The 27380-nt window shown below is 35.8% G+C and overlaps 1 protein-coding gene across 3 annotated transcripts in view; it reads right to left on the minus strand.

Moving 5' to 3' along the window:
* LOC150088897 (uncharacterized) overlaps nt 1–27380 on the minus strand; it is a 599507-nt gene that overhangs the window by 163802 nt on the left and 408325 nt on the right. For all 3 annotated transcript variants that reach the window (XM_090369705.1, XM_090369706.1, XM_090369707.1), the window contains 7 exons: nt 22741–22866; nt 17862–17924; nt 6788–6907; nt 6506–6574; nt 6234–6296; nt 2880–2942; nt 2318–2380 (listed from right to left, as the gene is read on the minus strand). In XM_090369705.1, the coding sequence (XP_090225831.1) occupies nt 2318–2380; nt 2880–2942; nt 6234–6296; nt 6506–6574; nt 6788–6907; nt 17862–17924; nt 22741–22866 (567 nt within the window). The remainder of the gene's footprint in view (nt 1–2317; nt 2381–2879; nt 2943–6233; nt 6297–6505; nt 6575–6787; nt 6908–17861; nt 17925–22740; nt 22867–27380) is intronic.

The following is a 27380-nucleotide window of genomic DNA, read 5'->3' on the forward strand; positions in this document are numbered from 1 at the left end:
ATTCACCTTCTGCTGGCAGTTTCATCAATTGAATGTTTCTTCATATGTGTTGCTATGTTATGGTCAATTAAAAGTTTTATTTCATTGTTTTACTTTTTTTCAGCATGTAGTTTTATTTTAAATTTAGGTAGGAATTCATTTTGATTCCATAATGGAAGCATATACCCGATTAAGTTTATGTTGTTTCCATAATTTAGTTTTGATTTTTTTGGGGTTTAGTTTTCTTTCATAGTGTTTTCTTTTAGCATTGGGGCTCTTTAAATTTATGTTATTGGCACGAACTCACTGTCACTCAACTGGATTAGTGGAACGAGAGATGAGAAATTTATTTACAATTTATTTTAAAAATAAATTGTACCATTTGTAACACAGATTATGGTTTTAATTTCCTACATAAAAAAGTTTCAGAACCTAACTCCCATTTTTCCATAACAACAGTACTCCGCTGAATGCGGAATCACCATGCTTGGACATTGGTCGGAACATAACCCCTATGCTCAGTGGGGGGTCACCCGTATGTCCTTAAATAAGTTTTATCAATGAATTTGAAATAATGGTTAAATCATTGAACGTTTAGATAATAAGGATATCAGAAATATCAGGATGGTGGTGGCATTTTGATACACTGGATGCAGATTTGAATTTCGGTAAGTGCAATGTGTATAGGAAAAAGAGACATGAGAACAGGAGAAAAGAGAGTTTTGCTTCTGATTAGAAAGCACAGAGATCCAGAAGAGTACATAAATTAGATGGGGAAGATAAAAACAACACTGGGTCAGTCTGTTGTGATATAGAGAGTGGAACAAAAACACTGAGAAGAGCAGCATATTATAATCCTAATGAATGTACTGAGTATGATGATCAGCTATACACACAACTGGAGTAAGAAAGCAAAACAGACTTAATATAGTGGGGTTTCAATTATCCAGACAGACATTGAGACTTGTGTAGACGGGACACTTGCCTACCTGAAGTTGGTTCTTGAATCACTTAGATTTCTGTTTTCTAATCAGCTATTCAGAATGCCACTAGATGCATTGATATTCCTGATTTGGTCATTACTAAATATTTATCTGGTATTCAAAAAAGATTTCAGGAGCCACTGGTCAGTGTTGACCATAATGTTTTTGTATGGGAAGTATCCGAGGAAATACATTTATAAAAGGAAGAGCTTTCATTTACTGATGGGGTTTATATTAGTTTTAGACATTAGTTGAGTTCAATGCAGTGGCAGGAGCTGAAATTGCTAAGGGAAATACATGCAAAATGGGAAATGTTTCAGAAAATAATTCTAGATGCTGTATGCTGTCCCTGTAATTCAGCAAAGCTACTTCTGAGACTAGACTAATATACTAGTACATTTGGAGCCTTGACTGCAAGTTGTACAGAGAGTGACCTCTTCCAATGAGTGTAAGAGCCCTTTCATTGGACTGTGCTAAAATGTCCCCAAATTATTCAAGTCAAGGAAGAAGCTAGTTGTTATGGCCTCTTTGTTCAAACCAGTAACTTGTCACTCGGACTGTTCAAATTTTTCCAGACCCTTCGGTTTTCAAGGATAGCTTGCTATAAAAAGAAAAAAAAAGTTCTTCTTTATACTCTGCATGACCACCAGGTCAGAGGAATTTATAATAAATCATGAATACAATTGTTAATTGTATTTAGCAGTCACATGCTTGAACTACAGTCCACTCAAACAGCATGTGCTACTCTACTCTTGGTCATGATCAAGCTACATAACTGTCACACAAGTTCTCCTAGCTATATATTAATTGTGTTGTTCAGGATTATGTACCTCCAAAATTAGATTTATTCTTGTCCTAATGAAAGTGTGTACTAATTAATTACTGAATTATATATTATACATTAGCTTCTTACTTATGGAATATTGATCCTACTAATACCTTGCTGTCCTAGTATGAGACTGTATGTCTCTAATTAAATAAAAAAACAAATAAATAATGAGTTATAATTTGCTGAGTAACTAAAAAAAGAAAGCTTAAATTCCATAATGGCAGAGGTGTGTGGTAATTAAACATTTAATTTTTCATTCATGTAGAATTTTCACTGCTTCTCTTTCAACTTTATATTATATTCCTCCATTATAACATTTATACAATATATGAAAAGATATAATATTAATCAAAGAATAAGATATTAACCTATTAAAAATTTACATTGCAAGATATTTCTTAATTTTTTTTTTTGAATTAGTTCAAATTTGGATAAATAATCCTGGTAATAAACTTTGCCAAAGAAATTCATAAAATCCATGCAACTATAATTCTACTTTTCATAAAATAAAATAAGCATAACTAACCTATACACTGGTTGATAACACATGCTAGATGGTCATGGCACTCATTGTTGGTACGACATCCCACTATAATATTGAGAAAAAATAAAAGAAAAAGTTACAAAATGTATATACTTGATTTATAATAAAACGACAATAGAATTCCTGAAGCTGTTATCAATGTCAAATCAGAACAAGATTAATAGAGTAATTTAAATTCTGCTAATCTTGCTAATTTAAGATATAAAAGATAGCAAACATATTCCTTATATCCTATTGCTTTCTTTTTTCTCTACAGTCATCAAGGAATAGCACCTAAGAATTCTAAAATGACTGTATTAACACCATTTATGAAAAATGACTATATTAACACAACAGACTTCAATCTGTAGGGCATATCTTAATAACAAAGGTCTGGACAGCTAAGATCAGTTCCTTGTTTTCTCTTCCTTTAATATGGGTCTACCTAGGCTTTGCCAATTATGAATACTATACACAGCAGTTACAAATGAATAATTAAAGTAACAAGTAAAATATAAAAAAAAGCAAACAAGTATACTTGAATAACAGCATTAAATTATCCCACCTTGGCAGCGATTCTTTATACATATTTCACTCTGTTGACAGTCTTCATCTTTGCGACACAAAGCTGAAAAGATTTAAGAAAAATAATTTATATTTGTGTATTTATAAATAAAATTATTTTCTTGTTTTGTTGCAATTTTTGAGTTTGTATTTAAAAATATTTCAATAATCTCATTGTTATTATTCATAATAACAATGAGATTATTGAAATATGTTTTCTGAGCAATGCAGCCAGACTGCTAGGACAGTTTATGGAGTTCTATCAATAATATACAGGAATTTTTCTAGAAGGAACAAGGAAGTGATTATGCCATTGTATAAGGCAATGATTAGGCCACATCTTGAGTACTGTATATAGGTCTGAAAGCCTCATTTTAAAAAGGATATGGGTATCTTGGAACAGGAGCAGAGAAGAGCAACCAGATTAGTGAAGGACACAAAAGGGTACTCTTACCATGAAAGACGCGAGGTCTGTAAACTGCAGTGCTTGGAAATTAGGTACCTGTGAGGAGACCTGACTGAAGTTTCTAAGGCTTTAAATAGATTGAACAAGCTAAATACTAATGGCATCCTTACTCTTTCTTGGACAATACATATAAAGAGACATAAGCTTAAAAACAAATAAGGACGGCTGCAGGACAGATGTGTAAAAATTTGCTTTCAGCCAGAGAGTAATTAATTGTTAGAACAACTATTATATGGTGTTCTAGAAGTGGGAACTTGAATAAATTTAAAGAAAAATTATGCAAATTATTAGAGGGATGGACATATGAGAGTTAGGAAGTGTCTTTTTTTTTTTTTGGCTAATGCTATATATTAATAATATGTTGATCATTAATGAATATTTTATTATATTTTCGAGGTGTATATCTGGACTTATGGGATAAAATACGTAAGTCTAGACTTTACAAATAGCTTGTTAATTTGAAGAATATAATGTATTTTTTGCTACAAGTCAATGCTTTTTGGATCATATCACTGTTATATATTGCCAAAGAGAACAAGGAGAATTTTTAAAATATTCCAAGATGTTAAGGTAAATTAGCAGAATTACAGTAAGTATGAAATGTATTAAAGAACTTCTGAGGCTGAAATAGCTTAAGTAATTCTAAAGACAGTAAATGAGTGTGTCAGACTGCAAGCATTAATTATGGCATTATTATTGGATTTGTATTCAGGGTAATTCCTTGGACTGGAAAGAAATGTCTCCAATTCACAATGGGAGGTAAGGAGAATGTGACTACAGACCAGCCTGATGTCTTTGAAAGAGAAAATCATGAAGTCTATAGTCAAGGACACACTACAAGTGTATTATAACAGACATGGTACATCAAAGGGATCATGCAGAGTACAGGCTTGTAAAGGGGAACTATTGCTTGAATAACCCAATAAATTATTATGATGATGCACCATAAGGCAGTTGAATGTAAGGAAAAATTTCAACATTACACACCAAAGCATTTGACATAGTTTCCCATAAGCAGTTATTGTATGACTTGGAGCAAAGTGGGTAAAATCCTTAATTGGATTGAGGGATAGTTGAAAAACAGGAGACAGAAGGTATTTTTTCCTGATATTCCTAAAGAACATTAATGAAGGTATTCATGGCATGCTGTTAAAATTTACAGATGATATAAAAGTGAAGAGAGTAGTGAATGACAGTAGCTAAGCTATGCTGCTTAAAAATTATCTGAATTTGCTACACAAATGGTGAGCTAAATGGCTCACCATTACAGTTGAATGCATCTGAATAGATGGAGGAATTATTATTTGGATTGTTTTGATTATTATTTCCAAGATCTTGAGCCTGGGAGATTACCTATAGATTGGGGAGGCAGTTAAAAGTGGTCACTGATGAGAATGACTTATAGGCATTGATATAAGCAAACATAAGTTTTCCATGCAGCTGACCAGGAGGACACATGCTGTCTTTCCAATGATTTACTGGACCTTTGCATGTAAAGAGAAGAAAATTATAATTTTATTATATGTCAATCATGAGGGCATACTAGAGTACTGTGTTCAGTTCTACAGATTGCATCTGAAAAAGGTCCAAAGAAGGATGACTAGCAATACTAGATTTAGGTAGTAGTGAGGCCCTTGCATCCATATTTTTAGATACCCTTAAAATAAGGCTGTAGGGGGAGGGTACATTGTTCTGTGACCCACAATCTTGAGATTGTGGGTCACAGTGGAGCAATTGGAGCAATTGCACCACTGCACTGTTAAATTCAGCCTTGGTGATCACATTGGTAAGAAGTCTGAAGGAATCGGTTACAAGTGTGATGCAGGCAATCATCTGCAAAGACTGCATCTGAGAGAGAGAGAGAGTAGTGAAGAGGAGGCATTTATTAAAGTATATAGGGCTCTAAAGGGGTTGGGTAAAATGAATGATAATGGCATATTACATTTTTGCTGGTAGAACAAACAGGGATTGGTGATATAAATACAAAATGAGGGGGAATATCAATGGACTGGATCTCAGGAAGTATGCTTTTGGCCAATGAGAATAAATTACCTTTCAGGGTTTTTGGGTTAGGAAAGTTTGGAACAATGGAAATTTTTTTTTTTTTTTTTGTGGAAGTCCTTGTATTAATTGGCCTTCACATAGTCCATAACTGAGTATTTTAATTTTTTCGATATTATAAATTTCCATATATATTACAGTAAAGTACTTTGTAAAATAATAAGAGGAGTTTACCTCAATACAGTACGTAGAACACTTCCGTATGATACTCTCCAGAAATTAAAACGAAAAAAATTGAAAAACTTACATTAGAGTAAAAAATAATTAAAAACCAATTTAACACAATTAAAATCAATTTAACACAATTAAAAATATTAAAAAGAATCTAACGAAAATATTCAAAATGATTTTCCTTCCTGAAGCTGACAACACTTTTCGATCATATGTCGTGATCACAGGCATGATCACAGAAATGAAATTTTCATTCCTGTGATCACGACATATGGTCGAAAAGCATTGTCAGCTTCAGGAAGGAAAATCGTTTTGAATATTTTCGTTAGATTCTTTTTAATATTTTTAATTGCGTTAAATTGATTTTTAATTGTGTTAAATTGATTTTAACTGTGTTAAATTGATTTTAATTGTGGTAAATTGGTTTTTAATTATTTTTTACTCTAACGTAAGTTTTTCGATTTTTTCGTTTTAATTTCTGGAGAGTATTATACGGAAGTGTTCTACGTACTATATTGAGGTGAACTCCTCTTATTATTTTACAAATATTAATATCAACGTAGAACATATTGAGCATTATAGCTCTGATCCATACTATCTAATATACAGTAAAGTACATAACTGAGTATTTCAATTTTTTCAATGAAGTGATCTTACCTAAGCAATGGTTATTGAAACATCTTTCTCCAGCACCACAGTCAGCATCTGTTTCACATTCCACTAAAAGAAATAAATGTCACTGTGTAATAAACTGCTGAGATTTTGATTTTATTTATTAAGTCCGCTTATAAAATACAAAATTAAAAAATATTAATATCATGGTCTGTTTTATTAAAAGTAAAGCTTTTAGGTTTACCAGTAAATTTTTAAATACATCAAGCTATACAAATATTCCAAGTTAGTAGCAGAAACATAAGAACTAAACTTACCTCTGCATTTTCCATCAAGGCAATAATAGTTTGGCAGACAGTCAGCTTTAGTAACACATGGTGGTAGGACTGATAGTGAAAATGAAAAATATGATTAATATTAAATAATGAGACTAATGGAAAATGTGTAATTTTGAAAAGAAAAAAAAAATGATTTCAAATATGATTTTCTGTAAATAAAACTTTCCTAGTGCTAAATTAATAGGCTACTTTGAAATATTTTTTCAAATATATGTTTCGAAAGTGTGGAATGTTTTTTGAGACATCAATTTAAACACTCACTTCTGTTACAAGCAATATTGGGGTTTCCAGTAAAACCTGGATTACAGGAACAGTGCTGTCTATGCTGCTCTACTCTGCAGAGGGCGTTAGTTCCACATGCTGTAGGACTCTCGCAAGGATCTGAAAAATAGAGTTTTAGAAAGTATAGTTGGACTTGATTATAATCATATGGATATAATAAGATTGTGGCTATAAATGAACAAATAAAGAAGAATTCATCAGCAACAATGTTATTTTAATAGCAAAATTATTTCACCAACCTACTATTACTCCAGACTTGCCATTTTCCACATACATTGATTTATTTATTTTAATTTTATCTTATTTCTTAATTAATTACCTTAATTTTATTGCATACACTGCATTTGGACTACTGTACCTATTTTTATGGAAGGTTTTACTGCTTTCACTCTCCTTTTTAGTAAATTTTTATTTTATTATTTACAATTTCCTTTTAATATTTTTTTTCCATAACTATATGTAAGCATAGAAATGCAGTTTATTGATACATGATCAGGTATAGTTCCCCGATGAAATACCTGCATTAAGTATCAATTATTTTACAGCATGCATCAAATATTCTGAAAATATTTTAACTTTTACTTTTTCCCCCATTATATTTAGGTTTTTATAACATTAAAATATCTTCCCTCCTTCTATTTGATGCTTGCTATTTCTTTGCAATTAATTATTCATTTTTCCATTATAGTTTCTTTCCTTCTAATTGGCTTATTAATTCAGCCTTTAATTTCTTATAATTCGATGTATCATTTAGGTTTTTTCACATTCTTTCCCTATCATCTGCCTTTAATACTTCTCTTTTTTCCTATCCTTATCCTACTAGTTTTGACACCTGGTGTTCTTTATGCTTCCATCTGTTAGCTCTTTTTTCTCTTGCTTTATTACTTCAACCATATATACATATATGGGGTGAAATTAAAGTGGTTCACTTCAAAAGATTGTACATGAAAAACTGTTAATGCTAGGTGAAATTTGGAATGGACACTGTTAAAAAAAAAAAAAAAAATTATAAAAATTTTGAAAAAAAAAAAAAAAAAAATTGTGCCATCTCACTTACGTTGGAAACATAAGCAAACATACAAAACACATATCAAAAAATAAAAGAATCAGAACAGGCAATTGAGAGCAAATTTATGTATAATGAAAATAATTTTGAGATATTAGGAAGGGAAAAAGATTTTATGAAAATGAAACTCAAAACATCTTTTTTTTTAATTTAGCAAAAAACTCTCAATAGTAAAGATAATGACAAAAAAACCATGGTAAAGATATTTCAGACCAATAGAACAGATTATTCAATAACAAAGTTAGATGAAGTATGGGGAGGGAAGGGGAGATTTCTGGGTAATTTTTAACCAACTAGAAAGCAGTCAACAAAGTTGGTCATTGAGTCGAGACTATCTTATATATCATAGTGTCTCTTTTGGAAATAACATTTGTGGTTTCTGCTGTAATCCAGCAATTGCAAGTGATCAAGGCTAAGGTGCTGCCGTAACATATTTCTGAATGATAAATGAATTTCTCATGGTATCAATCTTTATGGATAACCCCATGAAGAAAATGACTGGTTCAGTTTACTCAGTTTCATACAGAATAGTACTGATTATTTTAGTAGAATAAATTCATCAAAAGAGTATAAATCAAGATTCATCAGATCTCTGGAATATTTGTTTCTGATTTTTTTCTTGAAATAAGTAGATAGGGTGAAAACTTCTGAACTGTATATTTCACAGGTGCATGCACATCATACAAACAAAGATGGGTTGATTTCATCCTAGGCTGAAAGTAGAATGCAACTGTTGAACAATAAAATGTTGAGCTGACTTTTCAGTTTTGTGCAAAGCATGGTGGTAGTCCCTCTCCTGTAGTATACTTTGCCGACCGGGTAAAGTGCCTACCTAGCAACCCAAAGGTCGTCGCAGGTTCGAATCCCGCCTCGGGCTTGGATTAAAGTGCTGCAAAAACCTTGGGAGGTGCATTATGGCCACAGATGCCGATGCGCCAACAACCACTACCAAAAAAAAAAAAAAAAGTAGTATACTTTTTCTGTTATAGTTACTCCTCATGGAAAGTTGAAACTATCTGCCAACCCCCCTCAAAATTTTGACTATTACAGCCTTAGACAGTCCTGTGATTTCTATAATCCTTGCTAATGCAGCTCAAGCCTTTCACACTCCAACAATAAGTCACTTTTGGAAGTTAGTTATACCAGATTTTGACTTGAATATGCTATATGATTCCCTGATTTAAATATATTTACCAAATTAAATGAATACTTTTTTTAGCACATGGAAATTTGCTACTAACTGCAACAGGTTACGCTTGTAAGGTGTTACTACTACCTGCATCCAAGCTGTAATTAACCAAAAACAAACAAATAAATAACAGAAAACCAAAATTAAATTAACCAGGAAGAGCCAATACTCATTCAGGAAAGTTAACAGCATAGAATCCAGCAAGGGTTGGTGCAACTGGTGACAATGCACAAACCTTAAAGCAAATGCCAACACCCACTCCAAATGAAAGATAATGTAAAAACAGGGTTTTGGGAACCACAGTAACCATTTTGTTAGGGAGGTTTGTTTGTTTGTTATTTAGTTTTTAGGAGCATTAGCAACTAAGGCCATATTGCTCCAGGATATGCGGTGGTCATTCCCTGACCTTTCCGCATCCTCCATATTTGGTGGTGACGGGCTCGAACCCCAGTCTAATCAAGAAGCATGTGCTACGCACTGCTGCTCCTTCCCACCTGGCTACGGAGGTGCCTTGTTGTTAGGGAGGGAAGTATGAACTATTATGAATCTCAAAGGTCATATTTCAGTAGTGGCCTACCTAAGCAAGATGACTAAGGATCTTCCCAATACAACTGAAATATTTAATTTACTTAAATACAGTATTCCCCCTCTAAAACCTGAAATAACTCACTCAGAAAATAAAATACAAAATGTAAATTTCACTCCTGATCAGAACCAACTAACAAGCATTATACATAGTATTTGACATTATATACCTGGATTTATGAGGGCTGTTCCGAAAATACGCGGACTGGGATCATTGCTCTGAGTCTGAGTCACTTGGGAGGTTGGTATGGGTCTCCTTTTCGAAATAGCATCCTTCACATTCTATACAACTTTTACAGTGGTTCACTAGTTTCTGAAACACGTGCTGAAGCCCATTTTCTGAAAGGCATTGCAGGATAGCAAATGTGGCAGATTTAACTTCTTCATTTGTGTTAAATTTTTTTTTCCCCTCAGCTCTTTTTTGAGGCTCAGGAAAGCCCAGAAATCGCATGGTGCGAGGTCTGGGTTGTATGGAGGGTGGTCTAGTGGCTGACCACCAATTTTCACTAAAGCTCGCATTGCTGGTTGTGTGACATGTGGCCTAGCATTATCTTGAAGAAGAAGAAACCATTCTTGATTAGGCAGTTCTCGAATTTGAGGTGAACTCGCAACGTGTTAGCATAATATTCTCCATTTACAGTTTGTTTCTCGGGAACCCAGTGCTGCAGTATTATTCTGCAGGTGTCAAAAACAAACTCAACATCAATTTTTTTGATGAACCAAAAACTCAAAATTATTTTGGAGGTGGTGAATCATGGTGTTTCCTTATGCTTGACTGCTATTTGGACTCGGGATCAAAATGTTTAATCCAGGACTTGTCACACACGATTATTTTATTCAAAAAGTCAGGCTCTTCTTCCACCTTGTCAATAAAGGCTTGACAAAGTTAAACGTGGCATTATTTTTGTTCTGCGGTAAGATTGCGTGGTACCCATCTTGCACAAACACGACACGTTAAGGTGCATCTTTACAATTTCGTGACATCTTGCTATGCCAACATTCAACTGAACTGCCAGATCACAAATTGATAAATGTCTATTTTCTTTCAATAACGTTTCAGCTTCCTCAATGTATGTCTTCATTGTTCACTGAGGTTGATGGATGCCTGCTTCTTTGTTCATCTCGTACGCTTTTTTTTGCATCCTTAAAATGCTTCCACCATTTAAGTAAGGCCATTCTGCCCAAGGTTTCTTCACCGTATGCTTCTTGAATCATCTCAAACATATTCTAACCACTTTTGCCTAACTTTACACAAAATTCAATCGCAATTCTTTGTCTAATAATTAATAAAATATCTTTCTCATCCACCATCACAAAACACGCTTCACATAAACTGTTATAGCGAACACAAAAATGAATACTATGTGATACTATTACGCCTCGGTCCAGAGCATGGTGGACTCCCCATCTTAATATGAGCTTCAGATTAAAACAGCAATTGCACAAAATGTGGAAGCAGTTGCAAAGTGTTCAAGACAGGATAGCCTACTTTAGAGCCCATGCAACATTCAACAAGCTGAAATCTCAGGCAATTAAGAATTATATGGACACTACCCTTCGTAGAGGGAAAACCCCCTACTTTGAGTGGCCTTTTGATTTCCCCCTAAATCTTGAACCTGACAAGTGGCAAACAACTTCTTCCACTAGACTTTATATCTAGATTTCTAGAGATGAACTTGGAACAATGTGCTGGCCTTCAGACACCAACAACTGGAATCCGACCTGATGCTGTCTGCAGTATCAATCTCCAGGGAACAGCTTATTACTGCCATAAATTCTATACCGGTTTCTGCTAAGGCAGGTGCAGATGGAATACCCCAATTCATTATTAAATGTCTTAGCCCATACATTTTGGGTCCCCATCTAACTATTTTTAATGCTATTTTGTCAAGTCATTTCTTTTCCCAGCAGTGGAACATCTACCTTGTGAAGCCTATACCCAAAATCCAATCTCCTACTCTTCTTAAGCATTACTGGCCAATCTCCAAAGGCTCAAGTCTTCTAAAACGCCTAGAGAAGGTACTTCTCCCATTCTAACTAAACAACTTCTTCCACATCAGCCTCGTCAAATCCACTACTCCCTTCCTCATAGATTTACTGTGACTAATCTCTTAGCCACCACCAGCTCTATCCTCTCTGCATTTGAATCTCATGCAGAGTTTGCAGTCACCTATGTAGACCTCGAAGCAGCTTTCGACTCAATAAACATTCCGGCAATGCTGGAGCTACTTTCAGACCATTATCAAATCAAGGGAGACACTCTACAGTTTCTCACTTCACTTCTTCAAAATAGAATAATCTGGCTTACTGTCCAGGGTCAAAGATACGAGCGATGTGTCTTTTCAGGCATGCCACAGGGTGGTGTCTTATCTGGGCTCTTGTTTACAGCGCTTATCTTGCTGCTTGTTGAGTCCAGGCATGATACTCTATGTTATGCTGATGATATGAAACTCCTCACACTGATTTCTCCACATGATGATCTTCTCATGATAACAGCATCAATTAACAATATACTCCTGAAATTTGCAAACTACCTCAACCAGTTTGGACTAAAAATAAATCCAGAAAAGTCTGAATTAATGATATTCTCATTAAAGAAAAGGCCTTACTATATTCAGTCAACACTATGTAATTCTCCTATTCTCATCATCAAGAAACATACTGATCTGGGGGTTGTTTTTGATCCTAAACTCTGCTTTGGTAACCACATGGAAGAGCTGCTCACCCAAGCAGCTCGACTCCGATGGATGGCCAAACAGCATTTGCATTATATTAATGAAGTAACGAACACCAGAAGATGTATAAAAACCGCAGTATATTCTCTGCTTCTATATGCTGCAGAGGTATGGGCATCTGCTGCCCCTAGCACAATTCAACCACTCTTTTCTAGTGAGTTTTGGCTCTTAAAATGGGCCATAAACAAGCAAACTTCCTCTGCAGTTAAGGGCATCTGAAATGGCCAGTTTGATAAAAATTCACAGGCTTCCCACACTGATTAGGGTGAAATGCCTTACCACAACTGTGAAAATGATCACTGGCAAGATTTCGATACCATTATTCTAGGACCTGTGATCTTGGAGAGCCGCTCAGAGTGATTCCAACTCTGTGCCCACATCTCAGCCATCTTCACCTGTCCGATAGGTTTCTGCCATTTCAGCTACTTTCATGTGCCCAGTCTTTGAATGCTGACCTTAATAAGTTTTCATGTGATAGGGAATACAGACACTGCATCCTTAAATTGTATTTCCCTGTCCCTGATCCTTCGCCTTAATGCCACAAGCCAGCATTATGACATGAAGATGGCTTACCAACCAACCTTTCAGTTTTCCACCTATATATTCTTTGTACATTGTGATGTTTATAATTGTATTATACTTTGAGTGTTGAGCTGTATTTACTTTTATTTGTCCACATATGCATTTTTTTTTCATGTTTAATTTTATTAATTTCTTTTTCTTACATATAGTACTATTACTCTTAACCCCTGGCCTTGTGGCGGTGAAGGGCAACATTGCAATGTATCCATTTGTATTATTATTATAATTATTGCAATAAAGATTTCTATATGCTTGCACAGACTAACTAAGAAAAGATGGGGGAACGTACGTTCCTAGACTGTAAACTCATCACTCATTTCCATAGCAATGAAGCAGTGTTGCCAGTCCGTGTATTTTTGGAACAGGCCTCGTAGATAAGCCTTTTGATACAGTTCCTGAGAAGTTATTACATAAATTAGACCAGGTCAGATAACAGGGACGATTCATCAGTGAATTAGGGATTAGTTGAAGTAGAGGAGACAGAGGGTGGTTATACATAGGCATTTTTCAGAGTGGACTGAGTAGTAAGTGGAGTCACTCAGCTATGTGACTATAAGAAACAGGAGAAGTGCTTGGACTTCTCTTGTTTCTTATTAAATGATATTAATGAGGGAATAGAAGTAGTTGTGATAGAAGGCTGAAACAAACACCATATATTACACTTTTTCAGTCACCAGGCAAAAATCACACATTTTTGCCACCTCAATACACTTCTGCAGGCCAGTTTTGTAGTCCTCTGACTGTCCTTCAAACCACAACTCAGCAGCATAAATCATCTCATCATCAGCAGCATAAATCATCTCATCATCAGCAGCAAAGTGTTTTTCATGAAGAAAACAGGGCAGGAAAGAGGAAGAAATCGAAGGGTGCAAGGTTGAGGGAATAAGCAGGATGCGGTAATATTTCAAATACACATTCGTGGGCACACCTCACCGTAGTATACGAGGAATGCACAAGGGCATCATAACGCAGCAGGCACACTTCTCTTGACAGTTTTCCCTGTCATTTTTCTTTTATAGCAGCACGTAGCTTTATGAGGAGGTTGGAATAATACTTCACCATCCCACAGCCCTTCTGAAGATAATCTGTTAGTATTACACCATGCTGTTCCAAAAAAAACTGACAGCATCACCTTGCCAGCACTTGGTTGCACCTTTGCCTTTTTTGGGGGTGAGGGTGATTCTGCATGCTTCCATTGTTTTGACATTCATTTAGTTTTGGGAACATACTGATTGATTCAAATTTTCATCCACGGTGACTAGCGGTAACAAATAACAAAAACTCCTCTTGTTTTTTCTGGCACAGCAACATTTCGTGTGCACACTGTGTCCTTTCCTTCTTCTGGTAAGGAGTCAGAGTCTGGAAATCCATCTAGCAGACACATTACTCATGTGCAAATGTTGATGGAGGATGTTCTCCACAGAACCCACACTAATTTGGAGCTCTGCAGCTAGTTCTTTGACACTAATACAGCGATCTTCCAAGATTAATTCCTTGATTTTTGCAACACTCTCTTCTGTTACAGAAGTTTTTGGGCATGCTGGGGATTTCTTCATCATGTACTGAGGTTCTTTCACATTTGAATTGTTTATATCAATATGCAACAACACTGTAACATGGATAGTCTTCTGCGTAAACAACAACCATTTCTTTGTGAATTGTTTTGGGTGTCCCCCTTGCAGAAAGAGGAACGGAATCACTGATCTGTATTCCACTTTATCCATTGTGCCACTTCACTTCATTCAGCACTGCAAAAAAAAAAAAAATAAAATAATTGTCAGACTTGAAACTGAAATTTGTGTGGTTGTTATAGAGATTTCATGGTATCAAAAAAAAAAAAAAAATCATCTTTTTATCGCAACTACCTCTGGGTGAATACAAATCTATTCTGAACACACCCCCTCATATGTTTGAAAAATGGCAGCTTCAACCAGGGTCAGATTTAAGGATTTAAACTTGTTGTGGCCCTAGGCTATAACATATATTAGGCCCTTCTCTCTTACAGTTCACCCATGAAAATATTAAAAAAGGATTTTTTAAGCTGGACTGAGGCACCTTGTAATGTAAGGTCCTAGGCTGTAGCTTGTTTAGCTTATATGTAAATCCAGCCTTGGCTTCAACTGCCATTTTTCAAACCATATAAGGGGGATTTTTGCTACCAAATGCAAAACACTTTTAATGCTACCAAATTTATAATTTTTAAAATTAAATTTGATAGCATTAATGCTACCAAATGCAAAGCACTGTACTTTGAAAGCAGAAACCCAGGGTAATTTACAGATTAGTGGAATTAAAGGATTCAGGTTGAGGAAGGCTTTGGGGTTACAATAGAGAAAGGCATGAGGTTCAACATGCACTGCGAGCAAGCAGCAAAGAAGGGCACATGGTATATTCTGTGTATGATTTATTGGAATTTTGCAAGTAGAGAGAAGGTCATTATTCCTCTCTCTAATTTAATGGTGAGATCATGCTTGGAATACTGTATTGGTTAAGAGCACTAAGCCATCATCCATATGGGGAGTGGCTTAGAAGATGTGATCTTCAGAGCTTAACAACTAGATTTGATTGCAGTGTGCAATGCTCTGAAGGGGATTAATAAAATGAATGAGGGAGGAATAGTCTGGTGAGTGAAACAAGAACCAGAGGGCACAAACATAAACTCATAGGGAGTAACAGTTCAGTAGATGTAGCAAGCAGCACACTGTGGAATGTTGAAATAAATCGCTTGAAAGTGTGGCCAAGACTAATGTAAAATTAAATTATAAATAAATCACAACTGAATGTAGAAATCAAACAAAGCAAAATTAGATCAATAAAATTAGAGTAACTAAAACGAAATGAAGAAAATGGCCACAATATTTAAGAACACAAAGTTTGGGGGGGGGCTAAAGAAAATGAAGAAGAAAACACTAAATGGACTGTGTACTGTCCTATCAGTGACAAAATTAAAAGTATAAAACGATATATGGTCTAATCAACTAAATATTACCAAATTAAAATAACCCTTTTTTTTACTACTTGGAAAATTGTTGCTTGCTATAAAAAGTTTTGTAGGCACTACTGCTACCTGCAACGAAGCTGTAATTAAGCAAGCAAACTAAACAATATGAAAGCAAAATATAATTACCTAGCTAGAGCTGATACTCGTTCGGGATAGTGCAATAGCATAGAACCTTGTAAAGGTTGGCATAACTGCAGCCAGAATAAGGCAAGGAATCTGCATTCATGCACAAACCCTAAAGCAAGTGCTGAATCCGCTACAAGAGTAAAAATAACCTCCCTGATGAAGTGCTACTGTGGTAATTTTTTTTGTATGTTATTTTTCTTCTTGATGAAGATGTTGGCATTTACTTCAGTTTGTTCACAGGTGTGACATTCTTGTATTATTTTGGCTACAGTTGTGCTAACCCTTGTAGGGTTCTATGCTGCTACTGTACTTTCCTCAGTTGACTCTTGCTGGTTAATTATATTTTGCTTTCATATCATTTACTTTGCAGGTAGTGGTAGCACCTCAAAAGCATAACCCATTGCAGTCTCATGTCTTTTAATGGTTAGGTTTAAGAAATTCTATTATTTTCTTCTGTTTCAAGTGTATAGTTTAATGGGAAGGAATGTATTGAACTGGTTTAAAAGCTTGTCTATTGTAGTTCTGTTACTAATTATGAGGATATTGTCTGTTTGTTATTTGGTTTTTAGGATCATTAGCAATTAAGGCCATATTGCTCCGGGGATAAGCGGTGATCATTCCCTGACCTTTCCGCATCCTCCATATTTGGTAGTCACAGGCTCGAATCCCGGTGTAATCAAGAAGCGTGTGCTACGCACTGTTGCTCCTTCCCAGGAGAAACAGTATGTCAGGATACTGTCTGCAAAATAAACAAATATTTTAACTTGTGAGAGGTTACTTCGGATTAATATACTATTTTCAATTGCTGTTAAATAAATATCTGACAATGATGGAGATGAAAAGCTTAAATCTACTGGGAGCTCGACATTTGTTTATATGTTTTGCTCTTATAGCATTTTGCTAATAGTGAAAATGAAGTGAGTTTAGCATGCATTTTTGGGGTAGTATCTAGGATCAGTAATGCTAGCAAAGGTGAATTCAATGTCCATGTTGGTGTACAGTCATATCATGCCAAAAGAAACTAATATGCTGTCAGAAGCCAGCCATACATTATTCATTTCTTAAACACCTCTTCTGTATTATTAATATAGTAAGTGGATGTGGAAAATGCCAGCAGTGAAATGATTTTCATTAAGAATGAAGATGCCTTCATTTTTAAGTAACAGCCCACAAAAAGCAAGTTACTTAAAAATAAACTCTTGCTATTTTCAATTTAAACCTAATAAATAAATCAAACAAATGTGCAAACAATAAAAATAAGCAATCAAAATCTAGATCTTATGCTATATAATTTCAAGTTTGTTTTTTAATTCAGAATTAAAAATAAATAAATTTCAAACTTTTCACTTTTATCACAGATTCTAAATTTTGTTCAAATACAAATGTAATAAAAATATACAAAAATTATGAAAAGATTAATTTGTTTAATAGCAATTTAACATATTTTGATATAATTCAGATCATAAAGGCGGTAAACAGGCATTAGTTAGCACTAATGATAACAATAATACCAAGCCAGACAAAAGTCAACCTTAATTCCAACTATCAGCAAAATATAAAACATTCTCCTAAGTTAGAACCTGATATCACTATAATTTTGATTCTAATTGACAGAGAAACTATACTTTGCTAGTAATCCAAATTCAAGTTAAGGATTTTTGTCTAACTTTAATATTAATACTGTATATTACATTCATCTGGGAAAAGCAAATCTTACGAATGCTGTATAATTGAATACAGAAGAAAATGTCTTGCTGAAGGTAACTTACTTGTACAGGTATTAAGGATGCAGGCTTCATGATTAAGGCAATCTTTATCATAACGACAACCAACTAACAAAAAAAAAAAAAAAAAAAAAAAAAAAAAAATTAGCATTTCTTTATATACAGAAGGACAAAAGAAAACAAAAAATATAGAAGAAAACAAAATCAACTACATAACATGTATTTTTTTTTCCTCAAGCAATTTAAAGCTTATTAGTTATTTGGTTTTTAGAAGCATTAGCAACTAAGGCCACATTGCTCCGGGGATATGCGGTGGTCATTCCCTGACCTTTCCGCATCCTCCGTATTTGGTGGTCACAGGCTCGGACCCCAGTCTAATCAAGAAGTGTGTGCTATGCACTGCTGCTCCTGTGCAATTTTAAGCTGTTAAGAAGTATAAGAGACATGAAATATCCCACTTTCTTAATGACATTTGTCTATATAATAAGTTGCTATTAATATAATATGTATGTTATTTTTAATCAAGCACAGATTTTCCTACTCGTAGGTCTTTAAAACAAAGCTAATTTATTTCTACATCTCCAATAAAAATCTTTGTGTTTAAAAATGCACTGCAAAAAAAAACAAAAAACAAGAGAACACCTAAAATGCATATCCAGTATCACATAGTACAGTCACCTTCATGATCATTAAATATACCCTTTTCAACAGATGGTCAGGTTGTGTAATGCCAAGGTCAAACACCGAGAGCGAAAGAAAAAACATTTTTTAGATGCAGAGGAAGCAATATTTGTGATGTGCTTAAGCCAAGACAGATTAGAAGTCAGGGTAAACCCCAATAGAGATATACAACCTTCTCTTGAAATCGGTGTCATCAAAGATAAGCATAAGAGCAGAAAAATCCTCTTTTGAAAGAAATAAGACAGGATTGAGTTTTGAAATCAACTGAGTTATCTTTGCCCCACTGAAGAATTAAGTACAGTTCAGCATTTAAGGAACTGGTAGTACATATTCGAGAAGTTGAAGTTGTTTGTACATGGCAAGGTTTCTCAAACTGGAAGGTGGAATGCAACATGCTATCATCAGCAAAACTATGGACTGGATTTCCAGTCAATGGAAGAAGGTCATTAATATACAAGAGGAAAAGAGTGTTGTTGTTGTTGTTGTTATTTGGTTTTTAGGAGCATTAGCAACTAAGGCCATATTGCTCCGGGATATGTGGTGGTCATTCCCTGACCTTTCCGCATCCTCCGTATTTGGTGGTGACAGGCTCGAACCCCGGTCTAATCAAGAAGCGTGTGCTACGCACTGCTGCTCCTTCCCACCTGGCTACGGAGGCGCCTTGGAAGGAAAAGAGTGGGGAAAAGAACTGAACCTTGAGGTACACCAGCATTAGTGGAGAAGTTAGAAGACAGCAAATCATCTACCATCACCCTCAGTGAGAAATCAGACAAAAAATGGAATACCCAATTTCAAAAAAAAAAAACAGTCGGCAAACCATAAGATGGAAGCTTATTTACAAGGCCTTTATGCCAAACATGATCAAAAGCATTTGAAATATCAAGAGCAACTGCTTGAGCTTCACCAAACTTTTCCACTGAATTTGTCCACAGATGGGTAACATAAGCCAGGATATCACCAGTGGATCGACACTGACAAAAACCGTGCAGAAGATCATTGATCAGATGGAAGATTTTTAGACAGTTTAGGAGTTGGCAGTTAATAGATTTCTCCATTACTTTAGAAAGAGTAGAAGTAAGTGCAATGAGACAATAACTGGATTTGTCACCGTTTTTAGGAACTGGCTAGATATGAGCAAATTTTCAAGCAGAAGGAAAAACACCTTTGGAATAAGAAGGTGAAAAAAGGTGGCAAAGACAGAAGTAAGTTGAGGAGTGCAGGTTTTAAGAACAAGTGGAGAAATACCATCAGAACCTGGAGCTTTCTTGGTATCAAGACTTCAAAATTCTTCTGAAATCCTTTTGTCAGAAGACCACAGAAGGCATTGAATGGAGTGTACTGGGAATGGTAGGAAGTTGTTTGCCAAGATCATCAATACACAAGTTAGAAGAAAAGTAGAATGCTAGCAGGTTGGCTTTATCTTTAGCTAAGGTGGCAATACAACCATCAAATTTTGAGAGAGGTGGAAACAGAGAAGGGAAAAAGTTGTAGCAAATAGCTTTGGCAAGAGACCAGAATGCAAGGTTCCAAGTGATTAGTGGAGTTGGGAGAATGATGGGGGCAACAGATAATTTTACAGAATGGAGCAGAGAGATTTTAAGCCAGAGAAGATTTAAAAGAGATTCCAAATTAGTGAGTCTCTGACAGGGAATATCAGAGTGAACATATGCACAAGTACCACTTTTGAAGTGAAAGGAATCATACAGCAAATAATTAGGACAACTAAGAAGAGCAGCAGTTGAATCATCTGATAATTGGGATTCTGTCAGGAAAAATATGTGAGGTTTGGCCATCTGTAAGTGGAAATGGACAACACTGAGATTGGAATTAAGACTACATGTATTTGTAAAATGAATGAGGAAGTGTTTAGATCTTTTTGCAGATAAGTTTATTCCATTAGTTTGACTATTCATGACGTATTCAGTAGAAAGAAAAGGTAGGGAGGACATGTTAAATGAAGTAATGAAGTTTTTAGATACAGCATACACAAGGTAAGAATATACAAGAAGTTCCTTGACATAATGTGGCCTCAGCAATCTACTCCTCCTGCATACGCACTACTTGGACTCCCTCCAGTCACTACCCAGGGGCTCAACATCTGGTGAGTATGGGCTTGGCACACCCAGGGTCCTGAGCTGGATATCATCATTCTTGGTGTTTCCCTTCTCTCTCTCTCTCTCTCATGGTAACTCAGAAATTTTTTTTGGCTAGTGCAGCATAAGCCTCAGGCTTCCTTGCACCATATGGCTAATAATAATAATAATATCTGGCAGAGTAAAGGCAATGAGATTATACACTAGCTGATCTAAAGCCTCCTAGAGAGTTACCAATAGGTTTGGTTTGGTGGATTATCTAGCAGCCGGTCTGTGAATGCCATTTTAGAGGTGTACTCTCAAAATGCAAGGAGATTGGATTTCACCATTATGTCCATCATACTGCATGATGGAAGAAATGGGGGATTGTTGGAGCTTCGCTCTGTAGACTAAACATGGGTTCCACCACTTCAAGCCTCCAATAAGCAAAGTGGTGGTACTGAACCAGTTGTTGAGCGTCATCTGTCACCTAGCACTGCCTGGTAACACAGAATGGCAATAATCCTCTGTGTGGTGTGGATGCCACACCTTGACTGCTGCTTACATTGGTTTGCATCTGGGTGACCACCTCCAGTATACTAGGTGCCATATTTCAGGACCCAAAAGAGATATATACCCGGGGTTGCTAACAGTCTCACCATCGTGAAGGTGCAAGCAGAGGATTTGGTTGTCGCAGAATGACCAGACTTGAGTGACACCTGAATATCAGTTCCATCAGCATTTTAGACCCCCTTGACATCCCTGAGAATGTCTATAACAGCCTCAAGATCATACTAACATATCTTATCGACGAAGATGAGATAATTCCTTTGTAAAATTATAAATTCCGGTATATTATATTTAAATAAATGGCTTTCTAACCTTTCACAGCTGATCATTCATACTAACAACTATGCATCTTTCCTCTTTTAAGTTGCTGAAAAATACTTTCCAAGTAAGCTTACACCCCTTTCTTCTGAATGGCATATATCTCAAGTTTTGAATATTCTTTTTTTTTTTTTTTTAAGTTGGGTTATAATCTACATGCACAATTGTGCTCTTTTATGATTATTTTATCCACTTCCATCTGAGCAAATGTCACACTGTTTGTTTATTTTTTGCAAAAAAAATGTTCACTACATAAATGGAAGACTGGAAAACTGGGAAATAATGGAAAACTGGTATCACTCCATCCTCATAAACTTATAATATAGCCAATATGAATATATATATCTCTCATTGAAATTTTTTCCTGGTCTAATACTATTATTAACAAGATACCATAATGATGTTTTCAATAACTTCCACCAAAATAGAACAATAAAAACATTGCTCTTTTCATCTTTATTTAAAATTTAAATGAATATATATATATATAATAAGCTTGTGGAACATCCTCTTCTAGTCCAGTATACTGTAATTAAATTAACAAAGAGCCATAAATCACATGATAAAAACTCAAAGGCATAAAAAAACTACTTTCCAAATATTGCAAACAGATATTATTCAAATAAAAAAAAAAAAAAAACATAAATAAATTCTCAGATACTAGAGGATCACCATGAATACCCAAAGTGTCTTATCTTTGAATGGTTTTAATTAATAAGCAAAAATTTTAAGTGTAGGCAACCAGCAATTGCACTGCCCAGTGGTGAAAGTTTCAAGTGTGAATTGTTTTGAACTGGGAAAGAATTTTATTGTCTTAGGTAGTCTGCCACTGCACACACATGACTATTTCATGTTTATTAACTGCATGCAAAACATAAAAAGTATTTTGTATGCATTTAAGTGTCAAGTTTTTCAACAAGTGTGCATATTTTTGATAGGCTTATTTGCCTTTAGAATTAAGTTGGATTTTAAATCAGTGTAATTTTTTATGGAACATAACTAACAATGTGATAGTTAATATCAAGCATTACAAATTCTTTTGTTGACTGCGTTGATACTCATTATACTAATGTTAAACTAGTATATACTAAATATAAGGTATGTTATCTTCTTTGAATAAAAAATTATTAAAGTATCCATTTATATTAATTTGATATTTAATTTTAAATATGAAATTTACAATGACATATGCTTTCAGTATTTTTATTTTCATAATTCACAGGTCAAATATATTTAATTTCAAAATCCAACTAAAAAAATGTATTAAAAAACACATAACATACCAACACACTGACTGGCAACACATATTTCACCAGGTAAACAGTCTGGATCATCTTTACAACCAAGCATGCAGTGACCATTGATACAAATTTCCCTCTGAGCACAATCACTATCACCATTACAACGTGCTATTAGAAAAATAATAAAAATAGTCATATTAGGTGCTGACATAAACTTCTGCAAATTTATACTTCCTATCCATACTATTATATCAAAATCTGTGAGTTTAAGTATGCATACATGTATGTAAGATGATGGTAAATAGTTACTTAGCTACTTGACTTAATTTAATATACAGGTGATGTAAGATTGTAATATAGGGGTTACATATAGTTTATTATTCTAGTATAGGGCATATCTGCAAGGGTGGATATGCCCTATACAATGAGACTTATTCAAGGCTATTATTATAGAGTTATTCTTTTTTCTTTTTCTTTTATGAAAACCCCAAATACGAGAGGTATTAGAACCTATAGTACTTAGTACCGCGCTTGGATTGGAGGTTGAGAAGATGAAAGAAGATATTTGTTGACATTAGACTTTAACTTCTGTCTGTAGACTGTAATTTTCAGGAAATATGTATGAAGGAAGGTTGTTCCAGAAAAAGGCAATTGAATGAATAAACGAGGAAGATGAAAAGTTGGTTCTGTGGGTTTGAAGTTGGACAGTAAATGGATGTTGGCTGGTGGCGGCACGTGTTCGGACTGTTTTGAAAGAGAGAGTGGAAATTATAGAAGCCAATTCAGAAGAACAGCACCCATGAAAGTATCTGTAGAAAAGGTATGCAGCAGAAGCAGTATGTCTGAGACAGCGAGTGGAGAGACTGTTAGAGATGAGTCATTAATTAACCTAACTGCCCTCTTCTGAATGGAATCTAGAAGCCTGAGAGAGGTTTTGGGGGAACCACACCAGATGTGGGAACAATATTCCATGGTAGGGTGAATTTCTGCAGAGTGAACAGCTGTTTGGAAGAAAACTAACACCGAGAGCGAAAGAGAAAACCAAGTTTTTTAGATGTAGAGGAAGCAATATTTGTAATGTGCTTGCGCCAAGAGAGAGTAGAAGTCAGGGTAATCCCCAAAAGAGATATATTATCTTGCCTAGAAATCAGAGTACCACCAAAGGTAAGCATAGGAGCAGAAGAATCCTTTTTGCCAGATATAAGATAAAACTGAGTTTTAGAACGATTGAAATCAACTAAGTTGTCTTCGCCTCACTGGAGAATTACCTGGAGATCAGCATTTAAGGAATTGGTAGGGATATTTGAAAAGTTGAAGCTGATTGAGCAGGGCAAGGTTTCTCAAAATGGAAAGTGGAATGTAATGTGCTGTCATCAGCAAAACTATGGATAGGATTTTCAGTCAATGGAAGAAGGTCATTAATATACAAGAGGAAAAGTGTGGGGGAAAGAACTGAACCCTGGAGGACACCAGCATTAGTGGAGAACTTAAGAAGACAGAGACCCATCTATCATCACCCTCAGTGAGCGATCAGAGAGAAAACTGGATAACCAATTACAGAAAACATTTGGCAGTGAGCGATCAGAGAGAAAACTGGATAACCAATTACAGAAAACATTTGGCAAACCATAAGATGGAAGCTTGTTTAGAAGACCTTTATGCCAAACACGATCAAAAGCCTTTGAGATGTCAAGAGTAACTGCTTGTGTTTCACCAAACTTTTCCATTGAATTTGTCCATAAATGGATAACATAAGCCAGAATACCACCAGTGGATCAACACTGACGGAATCCATACTGGTTTGTTTGTTTTGTTTGTTTGTTTGTTATTTGGTTTTTAGGAGCATTAGCAACTAAGGTCATATTGCTCCGGGGATATGCGGTGGTCATTCCCTGACCTTTCCGCATCTTCTGTATTTGGTGGTCACAGGCTCGAACCCCGGTCTAATCAAGAAGCATGTGCTACGCACTGCTGCTCCTGCCCACCTGGCTACAGAGGCGCCATCCATACTGGTGATTGTTGATCAGATTAAAGGTTTGTAGAAAATTTAAGTAAGAGTTGGCAGTTAATTGATTTATCCATTACTTTAGAAAGAGTAGAAGTAATTGCAATGAGGCAATAATTGGATGGGAGGGAATTTTCACCATTTTTAGGAACTGGGTAGATATGAGCAAATTTTCAAGCAGAAGAAAAAACATCTTTGGAATAAGAAAGTGAAAAAAGGCGGCAAAGATAGTGCAGGTTTTGAGAACAAGTGGAGAAATAACATCAGGACCTGGAGCTTTCTTAGCATCAAGATTCGTAAAAATCCTTCTGACATCCTTTTGACAGAAGACCACAGGAAGCATTGAATGGAGCATGGTGGGAGGTGTTTTACCAAGGTCATCAATACATGAGTTGGAAGAAAAATGGGATGCTAGCAGGTCAGCTTTATCCTTGGCTAAAGTGACAATGGAACCATCTGGTTTTGACAGAGGTGGGAGCAGGGATTGGCAAAAGTTGTGCCCTATAGGTTTGGCAAGAGACCAGAATGCACGGCTACCATTAGGACAAGAAGCAAGTTTTCTACTCTTAGCCTGGTCAAAATCTAGTTGCAAGCTTCGGTATAACCAGAAAATGAAACTGAAGAATTGGAAACAAGCCAATTACAATATGCAACATTCTTCTCCTGAATGGCCTTAGCACATTTATTGGAAAAACAAGGTTTAGATAAAGGATGCAATTTTAAGGTGGAGTGTGGAATAAAGGATTCCATTCCTGCAAGAATAATTTCACTGACACGATCTGAGCAAACATTGACATCAGAAGTTTTGAAACAATAATCCGACCAAGGAAAAGAAGAAAAGAAATCTCGCAGGTCATCCCATTTTGCATTCTTGTAATGCCAAACAACACGGGGTTGGGAATAACCATGAAATAAAGGCTCCATTGGAGAAGGGACAATCACTAAGTTGTGATCTGAGGTGCCTAAAGGACCACTCACTTCTACCATATACTTAGAAGGGTTGTTTGTGAGAAAAAGATCAAGCATGTTGGCTGTATATTAGGATTATCCGGTATTCTGGTAGGTAAATGAACAATCTGTGTAAGGTCATTAGTAATTACAAAAGCCTCAGCATCTTGACCAGCTGGGTCTGAGTGACTAGAAAACGGAAGCCAGCTGGAGTTGTGAACATTAAAATCACCAAGGAAAGTTACATCACTGTTAGGAAAGTTGGACTAGAGAAAGTCAAGTTGCAAAGAGAGGAAGTCAAGGATTTCCAAGTGATTAGTGGAGTTGGGAGAATGGTAGAGATAACAGATGAATTTTACAGAATGAGGTAGAGAGATTTTAAGTCAGAGAGGATCAAAAAGAGGAAATTCCAAATTACCAAGTCTCTGACAGGGAATATCGGAACGGCTATATGCAGAAGTACCACCTTTGAGGCGAAAGGAATCATACAGTGAATAAACTGGGCAACTAAGATGAGCAGTGGTTGAATCAACCAATAACTGAGATGCTATTAGAAAAAGTACATGTAGTTGGCAGATTGTAAGTGGAAATGGACACCATTGAGATTAGAAATGAGAAGAAGAATATTTGTGAAATGAACTAGGAAGTGTTTGGGAGGTTCAGATCTTTTCACAGATAAGTTTGCTCTATTAGTTTGACAATTCATGGTGTATTCAATAGTAAGAAAAGGGGGGTGCACAATGCCCCCCCCCCACATACACACTACTCGGACTCCCTGCAGTTCGGTCCGGTGTACTAACTAGTGGCCAGCCTGCGAACACCATTTTAGAGCTGTGCCCTCAAAACGTAAGGAAGTTTGGATCTCGCCGTGTTCATCATAACTTCAAAAAACATCAATCATACTGCATGATGGAAGAGATGGGGAGGATTGACCAGAACTTTGCTATGGACACTAAACATGGGTTCCACCACTTCAAGCCTCCAATAAGCAAAGTGATGGTATTGTACTGGTTGATGAGAGTCATCTACCACCTAGTATTGCCTGGTAACACAGAGGGGTGGCATTCCTCTGTGTGGAGTGAGCGCCACACCTCGACCCCTGCTTACATTGGTTTACACCTGGGTAGTCACCCGCAGTTGGCTTGCACTTGGGGCTTCTACCCAGGATTACTAAGTCCTACCATCGTGAAGGTGCAAGCAGAGGATTTGGCTGTCACAGACTGTCCGGACTTCACCGAAATTAGTAATAGTAATAATAATATTAATAGTAATAGAGGCATGTTACGCAAGAAAGCAAACATATTAGCTTATATAGCATAAGCCAAAGAACAAAAAAAAATTCACACAACCATTCCCTCTAAATGTTTGTCCATTTCCTCCTTGAATTTATTTAAGCTATCAACTTCCACGACAGATGGAAGTTTGTTCCAGCAATTAACCACCCATTGGCTAAAGGCAAATTTCCGCACATCTATCCTACAACTGTCGTTCCTCAATTTGAATTATGTCCCCATAGGTTCATAATCTGAGCAAGTGGAAGAATCCCATCAGAATGGCGCCTCCATAGCCAGGTGGGAAGGAGCAGCAGTGCGTAGCACATGCTTCTTGATTAGACCGGGGTTCGAGCCCATCACCACCAAATACGGAGGATGTGGAAAGGTCAGGGAATGACCACCACATATCCCGGAGCAATATGGCCTTAGTTGCTAATGCTCCTAATAACAACAAC

Source organism: Mastigoproctus giganteus, chromosome 3, assembly GCF_048544385.1.
Source record: "Mastigoproctus giganteus isolate SK-2022 chromosome 3, ASM4854438v1, whole genome shotgun sequence".
Lineage (NCBI taxonomy): Eukaryota > Metazoa > Arthropoda > Arachnida > Uropygi > Thelyphonidae > Mastigoproctus > Mastigoproctus giganteus.